General features: G+C 47.6%; 2 protein-coding genes across 2 annotated transcripts in view; one reads left to right on the top strand and one right to left on the bottom strand.

The window, feature by feature from the left end:
* The window catches only part of LOC125946289 (uncharacterized), a 14,921-nt gene extending 6,512 nt beyond the window's left edge, over positions 1-8,409 (bottom strand). Inside the window, 2 exon segments of the mRNA XM_049668991.1 lie at positions 6,314-7,362; positions 8,235-8,409. Of these exon segments, the coding sequence (XP_049524948.1) occupies positions 6,314-7,302 (989 nt within the window). The 5' untranslated portion in view covers positions 7,303-7,362; positions 8,235-8,409.
* LOC119456631 (uncharacterized) lies at positions 7,342-22,064 on the top strand. Its single transcript, XM_049668990.1, has 3 exons — positions 7,342-7,386; positions 16,427-16,617; positions 21,548-22,064. Exons 1-3 carry the CDS (start codon positions 7,342-7,344, stop codon positions 21,921-21,923), a joined length of 612 nt encoding a protein of 203 aa, XP_049524947.1. The 3' UTR covers positions 21,924-22,064.

The following is a 22,064-nucleotide window of genomic DNA, read 5'->3' as shown; positions in this document are numbered from 1 at the left end:
AAATAGGTGTTGCCTTGCTCCAAAAGCATAGCGTTGAGTGCCTTTTAGCGTTGTCACAGGGGGGGGGGGCTGTGCGGATGTGATCTCTGAAACGCTGTGAGCGAGCGTGTGCACGGGATGGAGCATAAGCGCTCGTGCGTGCGCGTTAATGGGCATCGGCGCCTTTTAAAGCTTTTCATTAGTCGCGGAATGTGACCATCGCGGACAACACTTGCAGTAGCAAAAATCAGAAAGCACCACACTACAGCTCTGCCGTTCAATAGAGCATGCAAAAGTGGATTTAGCACCAAGTAGCTAAAAATAATTAAGGGTAATTCAAGAGTCCCAAAGACTAAATAAGATTAATTAGAGTAATTAACAAGACCAATGCACAGACATCATATGACACCTTTATTAAATCGTGCTAAAGTGAATAACTAAGTAACTAAAATAATTACAATTAATTCAAAAAATTTAAGGGTTGTGAACAGTAATGGAGACTACTTAACATCAATTTGAGACTCCGTGATAAGACTGGTCAGGCCAAATTAAGACTAATTAAGAGTTCCAAAGAGCAGTACATACTAACAAGGATCAAATAAAGACTCCGTAACAGCAAGTAAGAAAACAATTAAACCGAATTACGACTAATTATTAGCAACCTAATTATTTATTTATTTGCAATAGCAAATGAAATGAGGTCAACGCATTAAAGCTTTCGGCGTCAAAGTCGTTTCATTAATCGATATGGGAATCCACTGAATGTTTTTTTTTCCTACGCATTTAACTCACACAGCTCAACACCCCCTTGATTACCAACGTATCACCACACTGAACGAAAAATAGAATGTTTGAGCGAACCAACCCAGACACGCGATCAAATGTTAGACTATACTCCCTACTAAAACTGCAGCGAAGCGGCCAGATTTCGTAAATAAATAGCGCAATATGCGATGTTCACTGTGACTGCGAAGCATTGAATTATAGTGCCGCATGCATAAAATAACTCCTGTGCATGAAATTGGCGTGTTGGAATACGCCGTCTGATGCCATTTTGAAAACTTATATTACTGCACGCACCATCGTTTTTAAAGGAGCCATCGTGTTACAGTCAAAGTTCTGATCTTATTCCCAAGTGGTAAATGAGGCTCGGAATATAATTGCACAGTGACTAAAATACATCGCGCTACATGATAATTCAGTTGAAAAGTGCTCTACAGTGCTATTATAATCGAGCCGTAGCGCTTGCCCACATGAAGGATAAGCTATATATTCATAGTTTCTTTAGGCAAAATAATTAACTCAGATATGCAAGACATTAGGTATATTTAAAGGTAGAGCATGGTGAACTCACTGGTCACCACTCAGTTATAAACGCTTATGAATTCCACCCACGCAAGCTATCCAGAAAGCATGACTATCTCTTAGAATGAATGCAGATTTCGACGAGAAAACGCCACAAGAATTACGCCTGCGTTTAGAGACTACGCTGCGTAGCGCGCAATCACGCTGTCGTCTACAGGCCGCGATCCCCCCCGATGTGTTGTCGCAGCGTTAAGAGGGACAAACAGCAAGTTTTTTGACGCAAGGCAACGCCTATCTAGATGCACTAGGGAGCAAGGTTTGCTTGCTAGGGATGCCGCGCACGCGCAGACTAAGGCTGTATTTTTCCGCGGGTGTGCTCTGCCGACGAGCGGCCACCGGTCTTGCGTTCCGAGTTATTTTGTGGGCACCTGTACATCTTGTTTAGCGGAGATATTTTAACGCCACAAGATAGCATCATTTCATTATCTCCAAGAAGCCAACATGTAAAGAAAAGAATTTGTAGCCTCAATATATTGCGAGTTTCCTAAATCTGTCGTTTGCTGCTTTGATTATTTAAACGAACCCCGCTATATTTTATTGCACGCGCCATTCGCAAGAAACTTGGCGAAAACATTAACACATTTCACTAAATATTACACCGCCTACTTTTTTTTAATAGTGACCGGTACCTTAATAAGGTACCGTTCTATGGCAGCCGCTGCCTTAACGACCTGAGGCGGTACTTCGTATAACTTTACCTGGAATTCAATGGTTCGATGACGCCAGCTCCGCTGCAGAGGCACAAACAATTTTAAATGAGAAGTGGATCAATGAGTAAAACCCCCCAACTTTCCGCAAAAGGCATCCTATGCCCTGCGTTTTCCACAGCTCTGCAGCACACAGCGGCCTTCATAATGGAACTGTACGTATTTGCTCAAATTGAAGCGAGCGAGGGAAACAATCCAATAGCAAAAAAAAAAAATAATCCTGTAGACCGCATACGTCAATCTATCATTTGATACTAACATCCCATAACGTAATACCTTCGCTATTATACTGCCTTTATGCTATGTTACCGAACTATCTATCTTTTCTTTCTCTTCGTGTCAATCGCTGTGCCACCAATGTGGTCATTGTCATCATGAGTGTATATCCAATATCCACCGCAGGGCGAAGGCATCTCCTCTCCCGTCGAACTCCAGTAACCCTGCCTTTCATTGGCTGACATCATACCAGCAAATTAGCTTTTTAATCACACCATCCAAAATCTGACGTCTCGAGTGCACTCCCTTCTCCGTGGCAGCCATACAGTAACTCTGAGAGGCCACAGGATATTTGTCCCAGGCATTCTATACAGCTTGCCCGACTCGATTTCTTCTATCTTGATATAATATCAACTAGAATATCCCGTGCATGCAAATTCCATGATCTCCTTATAATACCTAATTACTTTCCTGCTCCCCACACCAATGCTGTTAATCTTATCGAGCGCTGGTTATCTGTTCATCGCCTCACCTATCCGCTTATCTCTCCAAATCTCAACTACAATAGCCAGTTTTAGTGGAGCGCCACTTAAATTTTGCTGCACTCGGATTTCACGCACTGGAGGCACTGCAGGGAACATGCGTAAATTTCGCATTTCATAAGCGCGTCTTGCCGAGATGCGAGCCGCGCGCTATCGGCTCGGCAACAAAACGGGCAAAGAGCCAAGCAGACGCGCTATCTCGCTCCGCTGAATCGGATTTGTAAGCAGAGCGTTGTGCGCAAGCGCACTGGTGTTCCCGCTGACCGGCTTGTGTGCGACTTGCCAGCATCTGCCTCTCTGAACGGAGCGGATTCTAAAAACTCCTACTAACCTTCCATAAAAGAAAGTTATAGCTGAGTGTGAGTTTACGGGCCAGCGTGCCCAGCGGGCGAGTAGAAACGGCAGCGGAACGCCGCAAGAGCTGAGCGATCCCTCGCTCGGTCGAGCGGAGTAGGGAGCCTACATGGACGCCCTCTTATAGGGTGTTGACAACACCAACTTTTTGACCGCTATTTACCACCAAATTTAGTGAGTAGTCATTTTGATTCCAAATCTCGCTAGAAATCGCAGCGCATTCCTGCTTTTTTTTTTTTTGTCATGCTCTGATGTACCCATTTTGACCCGCGATAGATTAAATTTCTCTAATTTAGTTTTATACGAATGCGCAAACCAAAACCTACATACAACTTTAATATACTCGAGTCCTTATCCTTTAATTTTAACGCATCATACTTTTTTTTTCAATTGCATGTCGTGCAACACGTATAAACCAACCAGTTATAAGGCACGGTGGCGTGCTCGTGGTTGTATTATCTCACACCAAGAATGTGAACTGCATTCAGCAATTCTCGTTGCCTTCCACTTGTACGTAATATATTGTTACGCGAACGACGAATGAATTAGACGAGCAACTATTTACAGATTATATTTACAACGACGGTGGCAGCGCTGACCGGTTGGATTCACAGCGCGAGCCCGGTTCATTCTTCCTCCTCTTTTGTCGAGTGATGGCGCCCGCGCGCCTCGTTCAAACAACCAAATACAACACGCGTGTAGCATAATTCCCCGACGGCAGAAGCGACGTCTGTGAGCGTCTAAATATCATCACTGGGAGAGTAATATTGCTTCAGTTGTGTAACTTGCACGATATCACTGGACTGGGAAGCAGATGGGGCGTCAGGGCGATCTCGTAGGTGACAGGAATCGCGGCACGAAGCACTTGGTATGGGCTTGTGCAGCGGGACAGCAGTTTTTCAGACAGGCCGACCTGACGCGACGGAGACCATAGAAGCACCAAAGAACCAGGCGGGAAGTGCACGTCTCGGTGTCGCCGGTCGTGGAACCGCCTTTGTCTCTCTTGGGAGTGCAGAAAGCGGTCACGGGCTATTTCCTTTGAGTTGGGCAGCGCGGGTGATGGCGTCAAGTGCATATTCACTGCTCAGTGCCGCGTGAACAGGGAATCTTGTGTCGAGGGGCAGTGCTGGTTCTCGGCCAAACAGAAGGAAAAATGGGGAATAACCGTATGTGTCGTGGCCAACACCACCTAGAACTAGAGAAGGCATGTACAGGGCTCCGTGACGTCGTCGCAGTGAGATCAGCCTAAAAGCTGGCCTCCCCTGATACTTCCAAGATTTTTCATTCCAACATGCAGTTTTTGCCCACATCTTTTTTTTTCCCCTTGCGACTTTGATGATATAGAAAATAATTGTACTGCCGGATATTTTCAGGATGCTTAAAAAACGTAGGCTTAAAATAATTCACCAGGCTCTTCACAGCCGAGCACATGAAATTTATAACAATGCACAGCTATAAATTTTCTTTTGACACATATTTATTCATGACGCATAATAATGCATGCAGGCAGAACAATCCTTCAGAAAAATGATTATGCTAAAAGAGTTTTCAGCTTCCGTTTCGAAGCCTTGCTTTCAGTCAGTTTGTCTTCATCTTTGTTACGCTTTGCAGTCTTGCTTTCAGCCAGCTTGTTATTCTCAACTTTACACAGATTGTTGAGCAGTGTGTTAGCAGCAGCACTGAGAACATAGTTTAGCACTATTTCAGGTGAGTTCCCATCATCGCAGAAGTCCAAGTCTTCGTTACAGTCCATTAGAGAAGTTGTGAGGCTGACAAGCACTTCTTTTTGTTTTGCACAAGCAAAAAATTTCGATGCATACTTCGCAATTCTTAGCTTATCAAGGGCAATTTGCATCGTTAGCACAGCATGCACAACTACCGCCCGCGGAAATTTCAGTCCACCTCGTGTTGCATTTGCAATCAACACATCATCTTCCAGTTCTATACTCCGACTGTCAATAATCAAGTTTTCTTGGCATGACGAACAGACAAGTTTTTTCACTGCAGCGTGTGCACAATATCCAGCTACATATGTGATAGCTGGTAGCATTGCCTCCTTCTGCTTCACATCATCATCGGTCACTGTAACATCAAATTGTTTGACGACGACTTGTACGTCCGTGGTGGGAAGACAAGGTGCAGTGGCATCCAAGTGGGGAAGATCAAGTAGTTTCTGGAGTCTTAGCTTCTGCTCAGATTCATAAATCTGACGTATTGAAACATGATATAGGGCACCAGACAGCTGTCTATATCGGCCGAAACGGTCCTCCAAGCGGTCAGTTTGAAACTTCCCTAATAAAACACACCTGAACCCAAGCTCTTCAATGCAATATGCTGACACCTCAATAAGAGCATGTGAGGTATGACGCAGTGCTGTGTGTGTTTCACGAGTTAACTGGCCAGCATCATGTTTCAAGCTCTGCCAGTAGTCCAACCAATCTACAATCTTGTTTAGATAGTCAATCTGGCGGCATTTGAGTGCACTTATCGGTTCTTGAAAAGGGTCTCTCAGGCGCTGGCCCTTCAATGGTGTCTTGACATTGACTATGTTCCACCATGTCAGAACAATGTTAATAAGTTCCAAAGTGCCATTTGCATGATCAAGTGCCACTTTGGTGCTCCTTAGTGCTGCAACAGTAGAACTGTTGAATATCCTGAGTGCGAGCTTGACATTCTGTCGCTCCAGATTGGATGGATTCAGAGCTTTAAAAGACAAAGTTGGAGCAAGCCGCAAAAGCTCATTTTTTTCTCCCTCATGCAACTTGCATAGCGTATTAAAGGAGGCTGTCAGCACTGATGGTTTTTCCGTGAGGGAACCGAAACCAGGAAAGAATATGCATCTTCCACAATTACGTTGGTTCAGCCAGTTATTTCGGATGCACTTAAGGATATGCACGGTATCCAGGATGAAAAACAAGGGCCTTGATGAATCCGAGGGGTTCCTGTAAACAATGCTCAACTTGGGAGGATCGGCAAAAAACGACATTGTCTTTCGGTTGATCGAGTTGTTATCAGACACCACTGCAACTACTCGTATGCCAATGTCTTCTAGTTGCCTGATCAGCAGATCAAGAAAATGATGCAGTTGCTTTGCTTCTATCTCTGCCACTGGAAGTATGTGCACAACATCCTTGTTCGATGATAACAAGCTTTGCATCATAAAAACGTATGCTGTTTTTTGCTGCATTCTCACTGTTTGTCGCTGAACCTGTCACATATCCACCCTTATATTGAAAGGATGCCTGCAGGTGGATCTCGTCCATCATAAGCGTGACAAAGCGCTCATGGTCTTTTAGTGTTGACGCCAGCCTCCTTGCATATGAGAGGAAAGCATCATCTTGTTGCTCCCTGGATGGGCTAGCATTGTAAGAAGCACAAATGCGCCTTATTGTTTGGGGATTTGGAAGCTTCAGTTTTGCTGTACTTGCATGTGGCGATATAGTGTACACAAGGCTGTAGAACACGAGAAAGTCGGCTGGGTAAATTGATGCCTTGGTGAGGAGAACTTGAAGCTGCTGTGTCACAAATTTGACAACTTGCACTTGCCACTCATGTGGAAGAGTTGATGATGATAGTTGCTCCAGGAGTGCCACAATACGCTTCAGCAGAATCTCTAACTGAAGTTCATTCTTTGAAGAATCCTTCACGACATCTTCCACGTCGCACAAAACTTTCTGCAGCACTCTGAAGTCAGAGATCGTCGAGGGAAGCACAGATGAACCTAGGTTTTCCATTCTCGTTTCACCGGCATACACCGCCAAAGAAAGGTCCGAGGACACTGTCACCGCACAATGCACAACTGGCGCTTCTTGGTTGTGGAATTTGAGAAAAAGTACTTGTGTTTGAGTGACGACCTTGCTCCAGAAGTCAGTAAGAGAGAGACCACCTATTGCTTTCAATAGGTCTCCGAAACTGGCGATGGCATTCTTCTTTTCTTCTGCTTCGTTATACTGCACTGATAATTTTATAGTTTCCTGTAATGCCTCTGCATCAAGACGAGCGCGCTTTTCTTCGGGGCTCTCACGTGCTTTAGTTGCTTGTCGAGACAAGTAGGCAGGGCAATTGGGAAAGATGCTTGGGATTTCAGAAGGCTTCAATCGCCTTAGTTTGAGGGGTACTTCAATTACTTTTCCAGTCATGTTGTCGGTATAGCTCGCCGAGTCCACGAAGTCATTTTCATGGAAGTGGTGCTCACAGACCTGCAACGCAAGCACAAGGACGAAGTATAAGACGAAAGTGACGTTTTACAGAATTATAAGATCCTATACTCGCGGACAACTTTGTGGCAATAAAGGGAAAGCTACGGAGGCAAAGCGCGCACAAGTGAGAGCGCTTCTGAAAAGAATCCCGCGTTTTAATCCACGTTGGCTTAGACTGAGAAAGAGAAAACAAACTGCTTATTAGCCACAGTTAAATAGGGCAGAACACACCACTGAGTGTAAAAGTTCACTTATTTTGCGGCTTCCGCGTCTGGGCAAACGCGAAACAGACGCAGTGGAAGCTGCGTCGATTCAGCGTCTGTTCCGAGCAACCAAAACCACTGTCAAACGCTGCCGCATCCACGCGCCCGTAGCTTTTCCTTCATTGCCACAGAAAGTTGTCCGCGAGTAGAGCAAGCCGCTTGTACAGACTAAGGCAGCTGTTGCTTTATATCTCTGCTTCAGTACGGCAACCACGACACAGCCATGAGGAACGCTCTGCGAATCTCGATTTGGGATGTTATGCCGCGAGCCATCGTTAATTCTGCACTTGGATACATGGCGGGCGCTTCACATGTATCGTAACTACGCGCTGTACAGCGTCTGTTCGATGTAGTCAATTTCACTGTCGAACACATGGCGCGAAATAAATTTATCATTAGACAGACGCGCAACTGAGGCCTATGCATTGCATTATACACTTAAAAGCACGAACACATAACAAAATTACACTGAAACAGTATCTGTTCAGTTTTCATTCCTTGAAGTGTATAGCGCGTCGTAAGAGATACAAGTATCACGCAATACAATCAACCAAACCTTGCTCTCACGAGAAGTACGACCGCGAAAAGCAAAAGGGAACATGTGCTTACCACTTCGTAGGTACGAAGTTTTCCCGTCGCACAGCCTTCGTCCACGTTGCATATTGAGCGGAGTCCGACGGTACACGCGTTCTGCGTGCGCTGCTCCAACACCACCTAGCGCCGCCGCTGTCGCCGAAATCCCGGAGATCTCACAGTGGTGACGTAAGCGCTGTGGAGAGGAGGACTTGCGCAGGCCTTCTCCTAGTCTAGGTGGTGTTGTCGTGGCGCGAGGAATTATAAGCAAACGTGACGGACGGTAGTCACGTTTGCTTCAGTGGGGTCTGAAGAGACATATTACGCTAGCATGTCTGTGAGAGTGCGATTGAGGCGCTCCGTGAGGCCATTTGTTTGCGGATGGTATGACGTGCCGCCGGGGGATTATGCTACAATATAAAGAGTGCCTTTCGAAGTGTGCTGTAATAAAGGTTGTGCTTACTAGCCTGTTTAACTATAACGTAGATGGGCCGTGTACTGCGCTCAGACACGCTGTATATCTCTGGCTGCTGAGGCCAAAGTTTATTGAAAAAAGCTAATTAGTTTCACGTCACCAAAGGTTGCGGAAACATGGTCTGTCGGCTGGTCTTTCACCATTTTGATTCCGACATCTTAAAATTTCTCGGAAAGTTTAACCCCCTAATTTAGCTGGCGGCGGCAAGTACCCTTAAAAAGGCTGTCACCACCCTAAAACAGAGCTTGCATGTAGGCTCCCTAGAGAGCAGTAAGGTCACTGGAACCTGGAAAGTACCGCTACTGCCGGAGCGCGCGCAGGTAACACTGCGCTGTTGTTGCCAGATTTGGTCCAACGCGTCTCTCGAGCGGCAGCAGCTAAGCTATGTAGCTTCGCTTTGAGTGGCTTAAATTATCGCAAATCGACAGATTTCATCGTCCTTAACATAGAAAATGAGATGGTGCATCTTCTATGCGTGCGAAGCAGTACAGATAAGTACGATCAGGAGATTTTTACAGGCGAGAAATTGCATGCAGCGACACCAGCGAAAAGAAGGGCTGCTCGAGCCCTTTCATTCGTTCTCCTTTCCGACAAGTTTTGTGCTCGTTCGGAAACTATCCAAGGCATATGCTAAATTGCTTAATTCCATAATTAAGCAACATTAGTAGTGCTTTAAGCATTTTATACGTCGCTGGCCTACGTGAATGTCGGGTTTGTTTACATTGACTGTTTCACCCTCGTAGCTAACTCGAAGCTCTTTGACGCGCTGCAAAAAACGCGAGCAGCTCTTCCTCGAATTTTCTAGGCTTGCTAGAGTGAAGACCGGCACTATGCTTGTCGCAATGGGCCCTGTGAAATCCACAAGAAAAACCGTATTTTGCTTAGCTAGACACGATATAAATTACATGTACTCGGAAATTGAAGCGTTCAACTGCACGCCCCCCGTTCTAAATGAAAAACGAACCCGATGCTCAGGTGTCACAAAGAAATTTTCAGGCTGACTAGGTATTAATCATTGCCACGCATCGTTTATAAGCGTGGATGTAATAGCTTTCGAACGTGGCTACTGATTTACCGCGCTCGAAACGATTGATACAGATCGACTTCGACGAAGATAAACGGTGCCTGACTGCAGTAGAAGGTAATATATGCTAAAACAGAGTTGTTTAGGTCGCGTCCCCGTTGTTTTAAGCAGTAATAAATAGCAACACACGAGAAAATGTATATGTTGTAACGAAGAATACTGGCGTGCCCTATGGACGCACTATCATCATCGGCCTGCCGACGAAGATGGGCTCGCGCTCTCGGTGTCTCACGCTCGACTGAGACGGTTGCGTTTCTGAGTTGTCAATACACCGCATTACATATTTGGTGGAGCTGTGCTGGGTTCTACTTTCCCAACCCTGTAACTACTCAATCGGCCACTGCCGGCCATCATGCCTGACGACGCCAGCCAAACACCTCCGGCATCGCCAACATTGATTTGTCCTGGCTCAATGCGTCAACGCGATCCTCCCATCTTCGGCGGCTCCGACGAATACGATGTAGAAGATTGGCTCTCGTTATACGAGCGGGTGAGTGCCCACAATAAATGGGACGATGCTGCGAAGCTCAGCTACGCGAACTTCTATCTCACGGGTGTCGCTAGCGTGTAGTACCACAACCACGAATCCGACCTCAGCAACTGGTCAGATTTCAAGGCGCGCATTACGCAAGTGTTCGGTCGCCCTGCGGTGCGGAAGCTCCGTGCCGAAGAGCGCTTGCGCAGCCGTTCCCAGCCACCCGGTGAAAACTTCACCCAAGTACATAGAAGATGTTGTGGACCTTTGCAAGCGCGTCGATCCATCGATGACCGAGTCTGACAAGATCCGTCACGTAATGAAGGGCATCGAAGACGACGTATTCCAAATGCTCCTCTCGAAAAGCCCGCGGAACGTGGTCGAAGTCGCTGAACTTTGTCAGAGCTAAGCCGAACTCTGGAGGCAACGTCTGCTCACTCGATGTTCTTCTATCCCCGATACTTCCATTGCAAGTTTAGCCGCTGTGACTAACAACGACTATCTGCTCGGCGAAATCAAGGAATTCATACGCTCTGAAGTCGCCTGCCACCTATCCCTACTCACCGCCGTCCCCGGGCCCACTCCGTCCTTGGCTCCTCCGTTGCGTCAAATGCTCCAGGAACAAGTGTCCGAAGCTATACAGTCCCCTCGTGCAGCGCCACCATTGCCTGTACCTCTCAGCTACGCCGAGGTTGCAGCACGGCCACCTCCATCGACTTTTTCAGCACCGCCGTTTGCTGCACCGCCACGTCCCATCCCTCCAGTGTACACCACCAGATCACCAGCTAGCACGGGACCCTGGCGTACACCCGACAATCGCCCCATGTGCTTCTTCTGTGGTATCCCTGGTCACGTGGCACGGCACTGTCGCCGTCGCTTATGGCTTCAAGGTCATGACCAACCTGTCTCCTCCTACGTTTTTTCCAGCTTCGTCCTTCTCGCCACCAAATGATTCGCACTTGCCGTCTACACGCAACGTAATTCCTTCTGCCCGTGATCGTCGCTCGCCATCCCCCGTCGCCGCTCACTTTCCCCCATGCGGCGGCGTCCGGCCCCATCGGAGCAGGAAAACTAGCTACCGCAGTTCAGGAGGCGAGAACTGCGTTCCAGTCGAACCACACAAGGCATCGCTCTCTTCCGACGAACGTAATCGAAGTATCTGTAGAAGGAGTCGTCACACTGGCATTAGTTGACACAGGCACCGCCGTTTCAGTAGTTACGGGAAAACTTTGCCGCAAGCTTCGAAAAGTAATGACGCCCTTATGTGCGCTGTCACTCCGGACAGCAAGTTCCCAGTGCATTACCCCTGTTGCCGCATGTACCGCCCGCATCGTCATTCAAGGATACACGTATACAGTCGAGTTCTTCGTCCTCTCATCCTGTTCATACGATGTCATCTTGGGGTGGGACTTCCTTTCCGATGATCAGACCATCATTGATTGTTCTCGCACCGAAGTTGAATTTTCTCCTCTTCCTGATACCCGTTCACATGACCTTGACGATCTTGGCGACAAACTGGTCGTTACAGTAGACACTACGATCCCTCCGCACTCTACGGTGATTGCGAATGCCAGCTCTACTTTCGCCACTGACACTACTGCCCTGTTTGTCCCATCGGACATTTTTGTTCGCCAACGATGCCCTTCCCTTCGTTGTCCTAACTATCAGCGGTGGCTGCACGCCCCTGCTAGTTTACAACGCTAAGGCTACGCCCCTCGTCTTACGTCGTGGCTAGTGCCTTGGACGTCTTCAGTCTGCCGACTCAGTAACCATCTTTGACGCACCTCTTGACAACACATGTTCAGATGTGAACTCGTTGACTTATAGCTTGCCTTGTTCCCAGCCTTCGCAACACGTCTTCCATAGTTCAGTAGATGCCCTCTTGGGCCCTACGCAGCGTTCGCAGTTTCTCAGCATTCTACGAAAATACCAATCTACGTTCGACTGTCAACACGCCCCTACAAGGCCGCACATCGACTGTACGTCATGAGATCGACACCGGCACCCACTCACCACTGCGCCGGACCCTTATCGTGTGTCACCCGTGGAGCGCCGTGTTATTGAAAAGCAAGTAAGCAAAATGCTTGAGCGTGGAGTGGTTCAACCTTCTAATAGTCCCTGGGCGTCGCCTGTAGTCCTGGTTAAGAAAAAAGATAGCTCAATTCGATCTTGCGTTGACTACCGCTGTCTTAATAAGATAACTCGCAAAGACGTCTACCCTTTAACACGCATCGACGATGCTCTGGATTCATTGCAAGGCGCGGAGTATTTTTCTTCGCTCAATTTATGCTCAGGCTATTGGCAAGTGCCTATGAATCCTGCCGATCGCCCGAAGACAGCCTTCGTGACCCCAGATGGCCTATATGAATTTAACGTTATGCCGCTTGGGCTTTGCAATGCATCTGCCACATTCGAACGAATGATGGACAATCTATTTCGTGGGCTAAAATGGAAGACATGCCTATGTTACCTTGATGTCGTCGTCTTTTGTCCAGATTTTCTCACACATCTGTACCGTCTCGAACAAGTCCTGCAGTGCATCACCGAGGCAGGCCTCCAACTCAACTTGAAGAAATGTCGCTTTGGAGCCAAGCAGCTTGCTATACTCGGACACGTCGTATCGAAAGATGGCATACTACCTGATCCTTCCAAACTTCGCGCCATCGCCGAATTCCCGATACCTACGTCCCTGAAAGAACTTCGGAGCTTTATAGGGCTCTGCTCCTACTTTCGTCGTTTTATCCGGAATTTCGCTTCTATCATTGCTCCGTTGACTCAGCTGCGTCGCGGCGACACACGACTTTCTACTTGGGCCACAGCTTACGACAATGCTATTGAAACTATGCGGCGTTTGCTCACTTCGCCTCCCGTACTGCGCCATTTCGACCCCACGGCCCCCACAGAAGTCCACACAGACGCCAGCGGCGTAGGACTTGGTGCCGTGCTTGCACAGCGAAAAAGTGGGCATGATGAATATGTAGTAGCCTACGCCAGCCGAACACTAACAAAAGCGGAATCCAACCACTCCGTCACCGAAAAGGAGTGCCTGGCTATCATCGGGGCCCTTGGAAAATTCCGACCCTACCTGTACGGCCGCCCCTGCGACGTCGTTACAGATCACCATGCTCTATGTTGGTTATCGACTTTAAAAGATCTGTCTGGCCGCCTTGCGCGATGAGCTCTGCGGTTACAAGACTTCGACATACGCGTCATTTACCGGTCTGGCCGTAAACACACCGACACGGATGCCCTCTCTCGGTCGCCTACACCAAGTGACATGACTTGCATTTCAGTCATCGAATTGGCGTTTTCGCCGCCTGTGCACGTCAACATGGCTGTGTAGCAATGCAATGATCCCTGTATTGCGGCCCTTATAGATTGCATTTCTAACACTTCAACAACACGCCCTTGACGCACTATCCGCCGCCAAGCTTCTCATTTCGAGTGGCGGGATGGTGTTCTCTATCGTCGAAATTACGCTTCCGACGGTCGCAAATGGTTGTTAGTCGTTCCCCGCGATCTGCGCACAGATGTCTGCTCCGCTCTCCATTTAGACCCGTAGTGCACCCATGCCGGCCTCTTGAAGACTTACGCCAGGCTTCGCTCCCGCTTTTATTGGCGTGGCATGTATAATTTTGTATAATTTTGTGAGCAAATACATTCGTTCGTGCACAGCATGCCAACGACGCAAGCTTCCTCCTCCTCGTCCTTCTGGTACTTTGCAGCCCATTCCTTGTCCGCCCCGACCATTCCACTGCGTCGGCATCGATCTCTACGGCCCTCTTCCCTGCACATCAGCTGGAAATCGCTGGATTATTGTCGCTGTCGACCACCTCACCCGCTATGCAGAAACTGCGGCATTGCAAACAGCGACAGCCCGCGACATTGCAACCTTCCTCCTGCATCCCTTCATACTGCGTCATGGGGCACCGCGGGAACTTCTGAGTGACAGAGGGCATGCGTCTCTTTCCGAAGTTCTTAACGCCCTACTGACCGCGTGCCATACCGTCCATCGCACCACTACAGCTTATTATCCGCAAACGAACGGCATAACAGAGCGGTTCAATCGTACTTTGGGCGACATGCTATCCATGTACATGGCATCGGATCATACCAACTGGGACCTCGTTTTGCCATATGTTACGTACGCCTGCAACACCGCTTCACAGGCCACAACGGGATTTTCGCCATTCTGTCTCGTATATGGCTGTGAACCTACCTGTACGCTCGACACCATTCTCCCCTACCAGCCTGACCCATCAGAGCGGCACACCTCTCGTCTGAAGCCTCCAAATAAGCCGAGGAATGCCGTCAGCTGGCCCGTTCGTTCACGGCAGGAAGACCGGAGTCTTCAAAAATTCCGTCGCGATGATGACCGTCCTGCGTGTACCCACCAGCCGGACTCACTAGTCTGGATATGGATACCTTCAAACACCCCTGGTCTATCCTCTAAACTCCTCGCTCAATACCATGGTTCCTACCGCGTCGTATAACAGACGACGCCAGTCAACTACGTCGTCGAGCCGCTAACGCCATCTACTGACTTGAGGCGTCGTGGACGCGAGACAGTGCACGTCCAGAGACTTAAACCCTATTACGACCCCCTTGTCCTCTCCTCTCCTTGAGTCGCCAGAATGGCTTCTTCTTCTCCAGGGGGCAGTTGTAGCGAAGAAGACTGGCGCGCCCTATGGACGCACTATCATCATCGGCCCGCCGACGAAGATGGGCTCGCGCTCTCGGTGTCTGACGCTCGACTGAGATGGTGGCGTTTATGAGTTGTCAATAAACCGCATTACAATTTTAATATTCGACATTGCCAGGTCGATAATATTTATTGCAGTGGTTTTCTCACTACTATATGTTATTTTTTACGAAGTCGCCTGCATTCCGACGCTCTTCGAGTGGCATTTTGCTCGGTTCTGCATATTTCTGAGCATCTCCTCGCTTTGTTTGCGCAAGGCAAACCGCTGGGTACAAAGCAAGCGCGTCACGTCAACAAGCTTTTCGATCACATTATGGCATTTGCGCAGTTCGACGATACAGCAAAGTCTCAGCTTTGCGATATCGTCAAGCTCACCTAGTGGGAGTGAAGCTAAACATTTCGACAGAATTACCTGTCTGGTTGGGAAATTGATTAAGACTTAGAGATTGACTCCAACCAAATAAGGAAATTTACTAGCCCGACGTTTCGGAACCAATTCGGCTCCTTCTTCAGGGGGTATTCTTCGGAGGTGGCGGTGTGCCGTATTCTTCGGAGGTGCCGGCACACCACCACCTCCGAAGAATACCCCCTGAAGAAGGAGCCGAATTGGTTCCGAAACGTCGGGCTAGTAAATTTCCTTATTTGGTTGGAGTCAATCTCTATGTCCTAGTGAGAGTGAAATTGTCGCCCATTATTCGGTGCAGCCAGATAGCACAGCGCTTGCTATCACTCTTTCCGCTTAATTGGTATCGCGAATAGTGCTTTCCCGGGCTCCCGGTGGTTGCTGCACCCGAAAGCGCAGCACCTGGGTGTTTCCTTTCGGTTTTATTATTAAGTCTACGAAAGTTGCATATGCCCCAAATTACACCAAATGCAAAATATGACCTCGTCGATGGCTCATACGCGCAGCGTGTGCGAGCGATGCCTTTGTCTGCTTGTCCGCTCCGGCGCGGCGGTGAAGAGAAAAGGGTTGCGGTACTTTCCAGGTTCCAGGGACTTTAGACAGCAGCGCTTTGTTGCGCCACCTGTCGAACAAGGTTGGAGTTACTGTGAAAAGATCAGTACGCTCGCTTCAGAGCACCTCTGTATTCTCTGAGAGGTTCCAGCAAAGAGGCCGTTTGGCGACCATTTGAAGTCCATGGATGACCGCGATCGAGAAACCAGCGGAGCGAGCTGACCGCTCCGTAAACACGCTGGCGGCTCCAGCGTAGCGCACATGCGCAGTGGCTTCTCCGCTCTCCCGCTGGGCGCACTGGTTCGTGTCAACTGTGCCCGTCTGCTTTCCATGGCGTACTGCCGTCTTCCTGCATGGGTTTCGCCCATCGTTTTCGGCTGCAGTGCTTGCTGCGTATTCCTTCGATAAGTTTTTCGAACTTCGTACCTTTCGATATTTGTACACACAGAGGTGAAGTGCATGTAGCATTCTCTGGCGGAATTTTTCATCAAGGACACCGGTCAGTGGTCGTTCGTGAGCCTTCATTGTCACACGCAGCTAACTGGGGACTTGCGATCGGCGGTGGACCCCATCCTGGACACTCTTGAGGACTTGGAGGACGAAAGTCTTGATCCTCGCGGCGACGTTCGGCATTACATCGTCGGGGACGAACTCTGTGCAGTCTACAAGCGCATCGAGGCGCACTGGGGGGAGACCTGCGAGCAGATCTGCCGGGACATGAACTGCAGGTGAGCATGAGAGGAATCCACGCGCCAATTTCACTACGCCAGTGATCGAAGAAAATCATTAGCTGCTGGTTACAAAGTCACGCTATCGTTTGGGATCATGCCAATCACATGTCAGTGGAGACGAAATGCAAACACGGCCGATTACCGAGGTTTATTTGCATTTTGCCCTACCCCAGGGGTTTAAATTTATCCCGTGTGTTCCATTCTAACGTCTCTCGCTGCTGTCGAGTTGCTTCAGTACGTTGAACCACATCAACCAATGTTTCAATAAACTAATATTAATAAATTAAAAACAGGCAATCTACAAATAAGGCATATAATTAACAATAAACAGAATAACATCATAATGAATGACAATATCGTGGAGCCAAGAGAAAGTCAATCTCATGCCAGCATAAAACATCACCGAATCAAGGGCGAAATTCACCGTCTTTTTTTTTTTTCGAAACCACTGTCATTGACTGGCCGCCTTCGATATAAGTCCATTACCAGGATGGGCTGAAATATTCTCTTACGAGCGGTTCTAGCATAATATTTTTTAGCATTAAATACAGTCTCAGGTATAGTCATAAATGAGCAGACATAGAATTTAACATACAATCCCAATGACAAATAAATATTTAGAGTAAGTTCTCTTGTATCGGGGTCTTCATGGTTGTCAATTTGCTGTGATATACAAATTGCGCGACCTATACTTACATCTTACGCCGGACGATCTATTTCGTTACCGTTCTCAACCGACCCTTTCCATACTGGTCTTTCTGATGGCTACCTTTTGGGTAATAACTTGCCCGTAGCGGTTGTTAAATCTCTATGCTCCTTTTATTTGTAAACTTGCCTCACCCGCATTCTACAATAATAAATTCATTTTCAACACTTCCCTGATACAAGCAAGGGAAGCATGCCTTTGGTGTATCAGTTCTTGCCTGGAGCGTCTTATCTGAAACCACCTATTGTTGGCTTGAAAAAGCGCTCCCCTTGGAAGCGTCAAAAGAATTTTTTTTTCTCAATGTGCCTTAGCATTAGTGTTACTGCCGTGGTGCCTACATGCCTACAGCATTCTTTCTACTGCAGAGCACAATGTCGTGCCTTCGATTTCGGAACTGTGACCGCTGTATTTCGATGAAGGTAGAATGCGAAATATCTTGTGCTCGCAGCATTAGACGCGCGTTAGAGAACTATGGGACATGATGGCGTTGAGCATCGGTTAAAGCATTGGTATTCTAGGCTCAAGGTCCCGAGCTCGAAATCTCGTCCATGCCAAAAGCTTTTCAAACTTGTAGGAAAGCCTGATATTGATAAAAAAGAAAAGAACGCGGCCAGGAGCACCTACGTTTTCACAAGTCCGCGTGCAACCAAATTAGGGAGGCCCAGTGAGCTTCAGGTCACTCCCTCGCCGGAACAGGAGTTGGCCTTGCATGCACACGGCCCTCATGAATCCTGCAATTAACTTATGTCCCTCAGAACCCTGATGCTACGGGGCACCTGACCGAGGCGGTGCTCCGACTTGCGACATAGCAGAGGGTGCAAAGTTGCTCTGGATTCAGAAAGACCGCCACTAAAAATTCAGCCTGGCAGTGTTGAACACACAAACCCTCTCGAGTGAAGCTAGCTTTGCAATGTTTTTGAGGAAATTTGAGGAAAGTTTGCGAGGGTGAACCGACAGTGGCGGTTCAGTCTCGCGCGCGCATGAAGGAAAGCGGGGAGGAAGCGCCGTCTTCCGTCGCGCACAAGCCACCGGGGAGAAGTAGGGGAGGGGGGGGGGGGGGGCGAGGGCGGCGTTCTACTCCGGCGACTGCTGCGTATGGCGCTGCCTAGTGGGATCTATCTTGAAAGCGGTTTGCGACGGGGCCAGAGGTCTCCGTGCGCTGTGTTTTCACCGTTTAGTGCGCCTTGAAGCGCGAGGTAGCACAAAGGTTATTTCGCTCGCTGCTGCTGCAGCGAATTCCTCACTCCAGTGTTTTGACAGGCTAGTTTCCGCGGTCATCGAGTGAGATTTGTTCATGTTTCGCTTGTGCGCGCATGATTGAGTAGGCATTTGGACGCGTGTCCCTAGTCCTTTCCTAACGACGCTCTTCCACCCGGCGGGACGGCCAAACAAGTTCCTCAGCTTCTGCTTAGATTTATTTATTGATTTATTTATTGATACTGCAATCCCAGGAAGGGGATTTTCGCAGGGTAGGTGTACAGATACAAGCACGGATCAAATATTTACAAACAAAGCCAGAGACAACAAATGCCGCAAATGATTAAAAAAAATGGATCAGCATTGAAGACACAAAAAAAAGTTCAATGATGGCAGTGCAACATAGGAGTACAGCAAGGTTCATGGCATATCTTAATTATTCAGGAACACATAAATATTGAGTGAATATATTATTACAAAATGTAAGGGGCATAAAGTTGATAACAATAAGAAATTAGCAACTATATGGGCAGCAGGGAATGAATACATCAGAAAATAAATGTTAATGGACACTGAGGCTGCTGGTGAATGAGGTCAGAGAGTTCTGTAGTACTTGATCGTTAGTAAGCCGATTCCATTCCGTTACTGTTCTTGGAAAAAATGAATATTTAAAGCAGTTATTACGCTGACGAAAAGGGGTGATTGTAAGATTATGACGTTGTCTTGTTGTGTAACCTGAGGAAAAGGATATTAGTCCCTCAATATTAATCTTGAAATGACCTTTGATTATTTGGTATAAAAACTTAAGTCGGGAAACGCGATTTCTTTCGGATACAGATGTCAAACCAGCCCTATTAAACAGATCAGTTACTGATGTGCATCCATAGTTGTTGTAAACAAAACGAACTGTTTTCTTTTGTATGTTTTCAATTTTATTAATGTTCGTTTTACTAAATGGATCCGAAATTATCGCCGCATAATCTAATATTGGAAGGACAACCGATTTGTAAGCTTGAAGGCGGACTCTGGGTGTGGAGTTTTAGTGCTCGCCTAAGAAAAAAAGGTTTACGGTTAGCCTTGCTTATCACCTGATCAATGTGCTTAGTCCAGTCAAGGTCGTTAGTAATTCATAATCCTAGATATTTGTATTGTGCAACTTCGGAGAGAATATTGTCAGCAAAAGAATATTGGAATATCAGAGGATTTTTCTTGCGAGTTATTCTAATGTAAACGTTTTTTTTTTTGAAAATTTATCGGCATCGGTTATTCTGCCTTTCATGGTGACTTGTACCTTCGGTAATTTTTGCCGTGACTTGTGAGTCGAACACCAAGCTATCCAACATAATCGCCCGATCACATTTGCTGTGGCCACTCATGCGCCCAACATACTCGTATGTGGTGATGCAGTGGCCAACGTCTAGGTGATCGGTGCCACAGAATGCTCCTGGATCCCGTGGTGGAGCCAGGAGAACCGTCGGGTTTGTAGACGTTGATGTTAGTCGCCCCGTTTTGAGCCCTGTTTCGTCCGTGTACCCTGCACCTCTCCCCAATTTGCTACCTTCCGGAAATAAAGACATCTTTGTAAATATATTTTTGCAAGCTATTTACACGGAAAGCGACGATACATCAAAAGGGGTGACTACCGAGGTCCTTCAACAGGTCAATTCTTTTTCTGCAGTCTTTCACACCACTCTTGGCTGCGCCGTAATATAAACAAGGTCCAGGTACGAGATCCAATTAGCTGTACAGTGAGCCCGATTAACAAGAAAAAAGTTAGTAATATGCGAAATTATGACATCGGAAGCATAAAGTTACAATACATGGCCACTGCATGAAATTGGCGTGGAGACATGACATAGGAAATAGCAGGATGCATGGAGTGAGAGATAAATACGGGAAGCGCATCAGCAATTTCGACCTTCCAATAAAGGCAACAGAGGAATTGTATTTACAACTATACAGTGCCCAGAGCAGCCACGTAATCTTGACTGAGAAATGTGACAAAAGGAAACAAAAGTTTCATGTGTACTAGCCATGAGATGAGAAGGCTTAGTTAGGTACTGAAAGAAAGGGAAATGAGATCATAGAATAACAGTCCAATTGATAAAAGATATAGGTGATATTGCAATCTTACAAAATTTAGGAGCACGATTGGTGATCAATATGCAGAAGCAAAATGTAATGTTGAATAGCTTAGCAAGAGAAAGAGAATTCATAATTGGCCGTCAGCTTCTAAAGCTGTACAAGAGTATGTTTATCTAGTCGAGTTACGTACAGGGCAACCTCATGATGAGAAAGAAATGTACAAAGAAAGAAAGGGTTGGAGCACGTAATGCTGGCGTAACAAAGTCATGACCACCAGCTTACGGTTAGCTTTGAACTGAAAAGTGTACAATCATTGCATTCTACCTGCACTAACAGATGAGGCTTAAGCTTGCAGGTTAACAATGTAGCTTGCGAAGAACTTAAGGACCGCGGTATACGAGCGATGGAACAAAATATGTTAGGCGTAAAGTTAAGATGTAGGAAGAGAGCTGTGTAGAATAAAGATGCAATAGGAGTGTAGCCGATCTCCTAGTTCGCATTAAGAGCAAGAAATGGAGCTGGGTAGGCCAGGTAATCCTTAGGGCAGACGGTCCAATAGAGCTATAGAATGGGCTACGAAAGAAGGTAAGTGCAGTTGAAAACAGCAGAAAATCAGATATATCGTATGATGAAATTCCTAATATCGTATACTTAAAATGGAGTCAGCTGGCGCAAAATAGGGGTAATTGGAGTTCGCTAGGAGATGCCTTCGTCCTGCCCTGGAGTTAAAAATGTGATAATGATGAGGATGACGTCAGAACCACAGATGGCTAACGTTAGTCCGACGCCCTTCAACTACGGCGTCTCTCCTAGCCCCGTTAACCATTTTTCGGCTTCGAACTCAGTGACTCAAGCCATACGTCACTTAGAGCTGTAATGTCTGTTGGCGTTGTCCGGTACAGCGAACCAGTGTGCCACGTGTACACCCGCCACACGCAGGTACGCGCAGTTCGTGGCTGACTGCCGGAACTGCCTCAAGGCTGAGGCGGCCGAATCCGAGCGCAAGCAACTGCGGCGTGACATGACCGAGGCTCGATGCCACCTCATCTCTCAGATGGAGGACGACTTCCGTGACGCCTGCGACGGCTTCAACGATTGGCGCGCGCGCTATCTGCAGCACGAGCTCCGGCGCTCGTACGTGGCGTTGCACGACGGCGACCACTTCTCGGTGCTGGCGTCGCTGCTGCGCTACGAGATCCTGGAGTGCTTGCCGGACCTCGAGAGGCGCACGGAGGAACGCGCTGCCGAGTTGTGGAAAGAGCTGGTCGACCACCGTTGGCGCGACGTCGACGGCTTCTTCGACGACACCGTTTAGGTGTGCCGCGAATATATTGTCCGTCGCACCCATTCGGCTTGAGTTTCATTCTATGCGCGTTTAACATCGTTGCGAAATGTCTGGGGTAATCACGCAACGCCTATACATTATCTATCTTGATTTCCTGTAAGTAAAGGCGAC

The sequence above is a fragment of the Dermacentor silvarum genome, chromosome 6, assembly GCF_013339745.2.
Source record: "Dermacentor silvarum isolate Dsil-2018 chromosome 6, BIME_Dsil_1.4, whole genome shotgun sequence".
NCBI lineage: Eukaryota > Metazoa > Arthropoda > Arachnida > Ixodida > Ixodidae > Dermacentor > Dermacentor silvarum.
Note: the sequence above shows the minus strand (reverse complement) of the source record. Positions and strands in the feature narration are given on the sequence as shown.

Excerpts from the sequence above, each read along its gene's own strand:
- LOC119456631 (XM_049668990.1), top strand. The coding sequence starts at position 7,342 with ATGGAAGTGGTGCTCACAGACCTGCAACGCAAGCACAAGGACGAA. Across the intron at positions 7,387-16,426 it reads AACGCAAGCACAAGGACGAA|CTAACTGGGGACTTGCGATC; the intron begins GTATAAGACGAA and ends TGTCACACGCAG. Across the intron at positions 16,618-21,547 it reads TGCCGGGACATGAACTGCAG|GTACGCGCAGTTCGTGGCTG; the intron begins GTGAGCATGAGA and ends CGCCACACGCAG.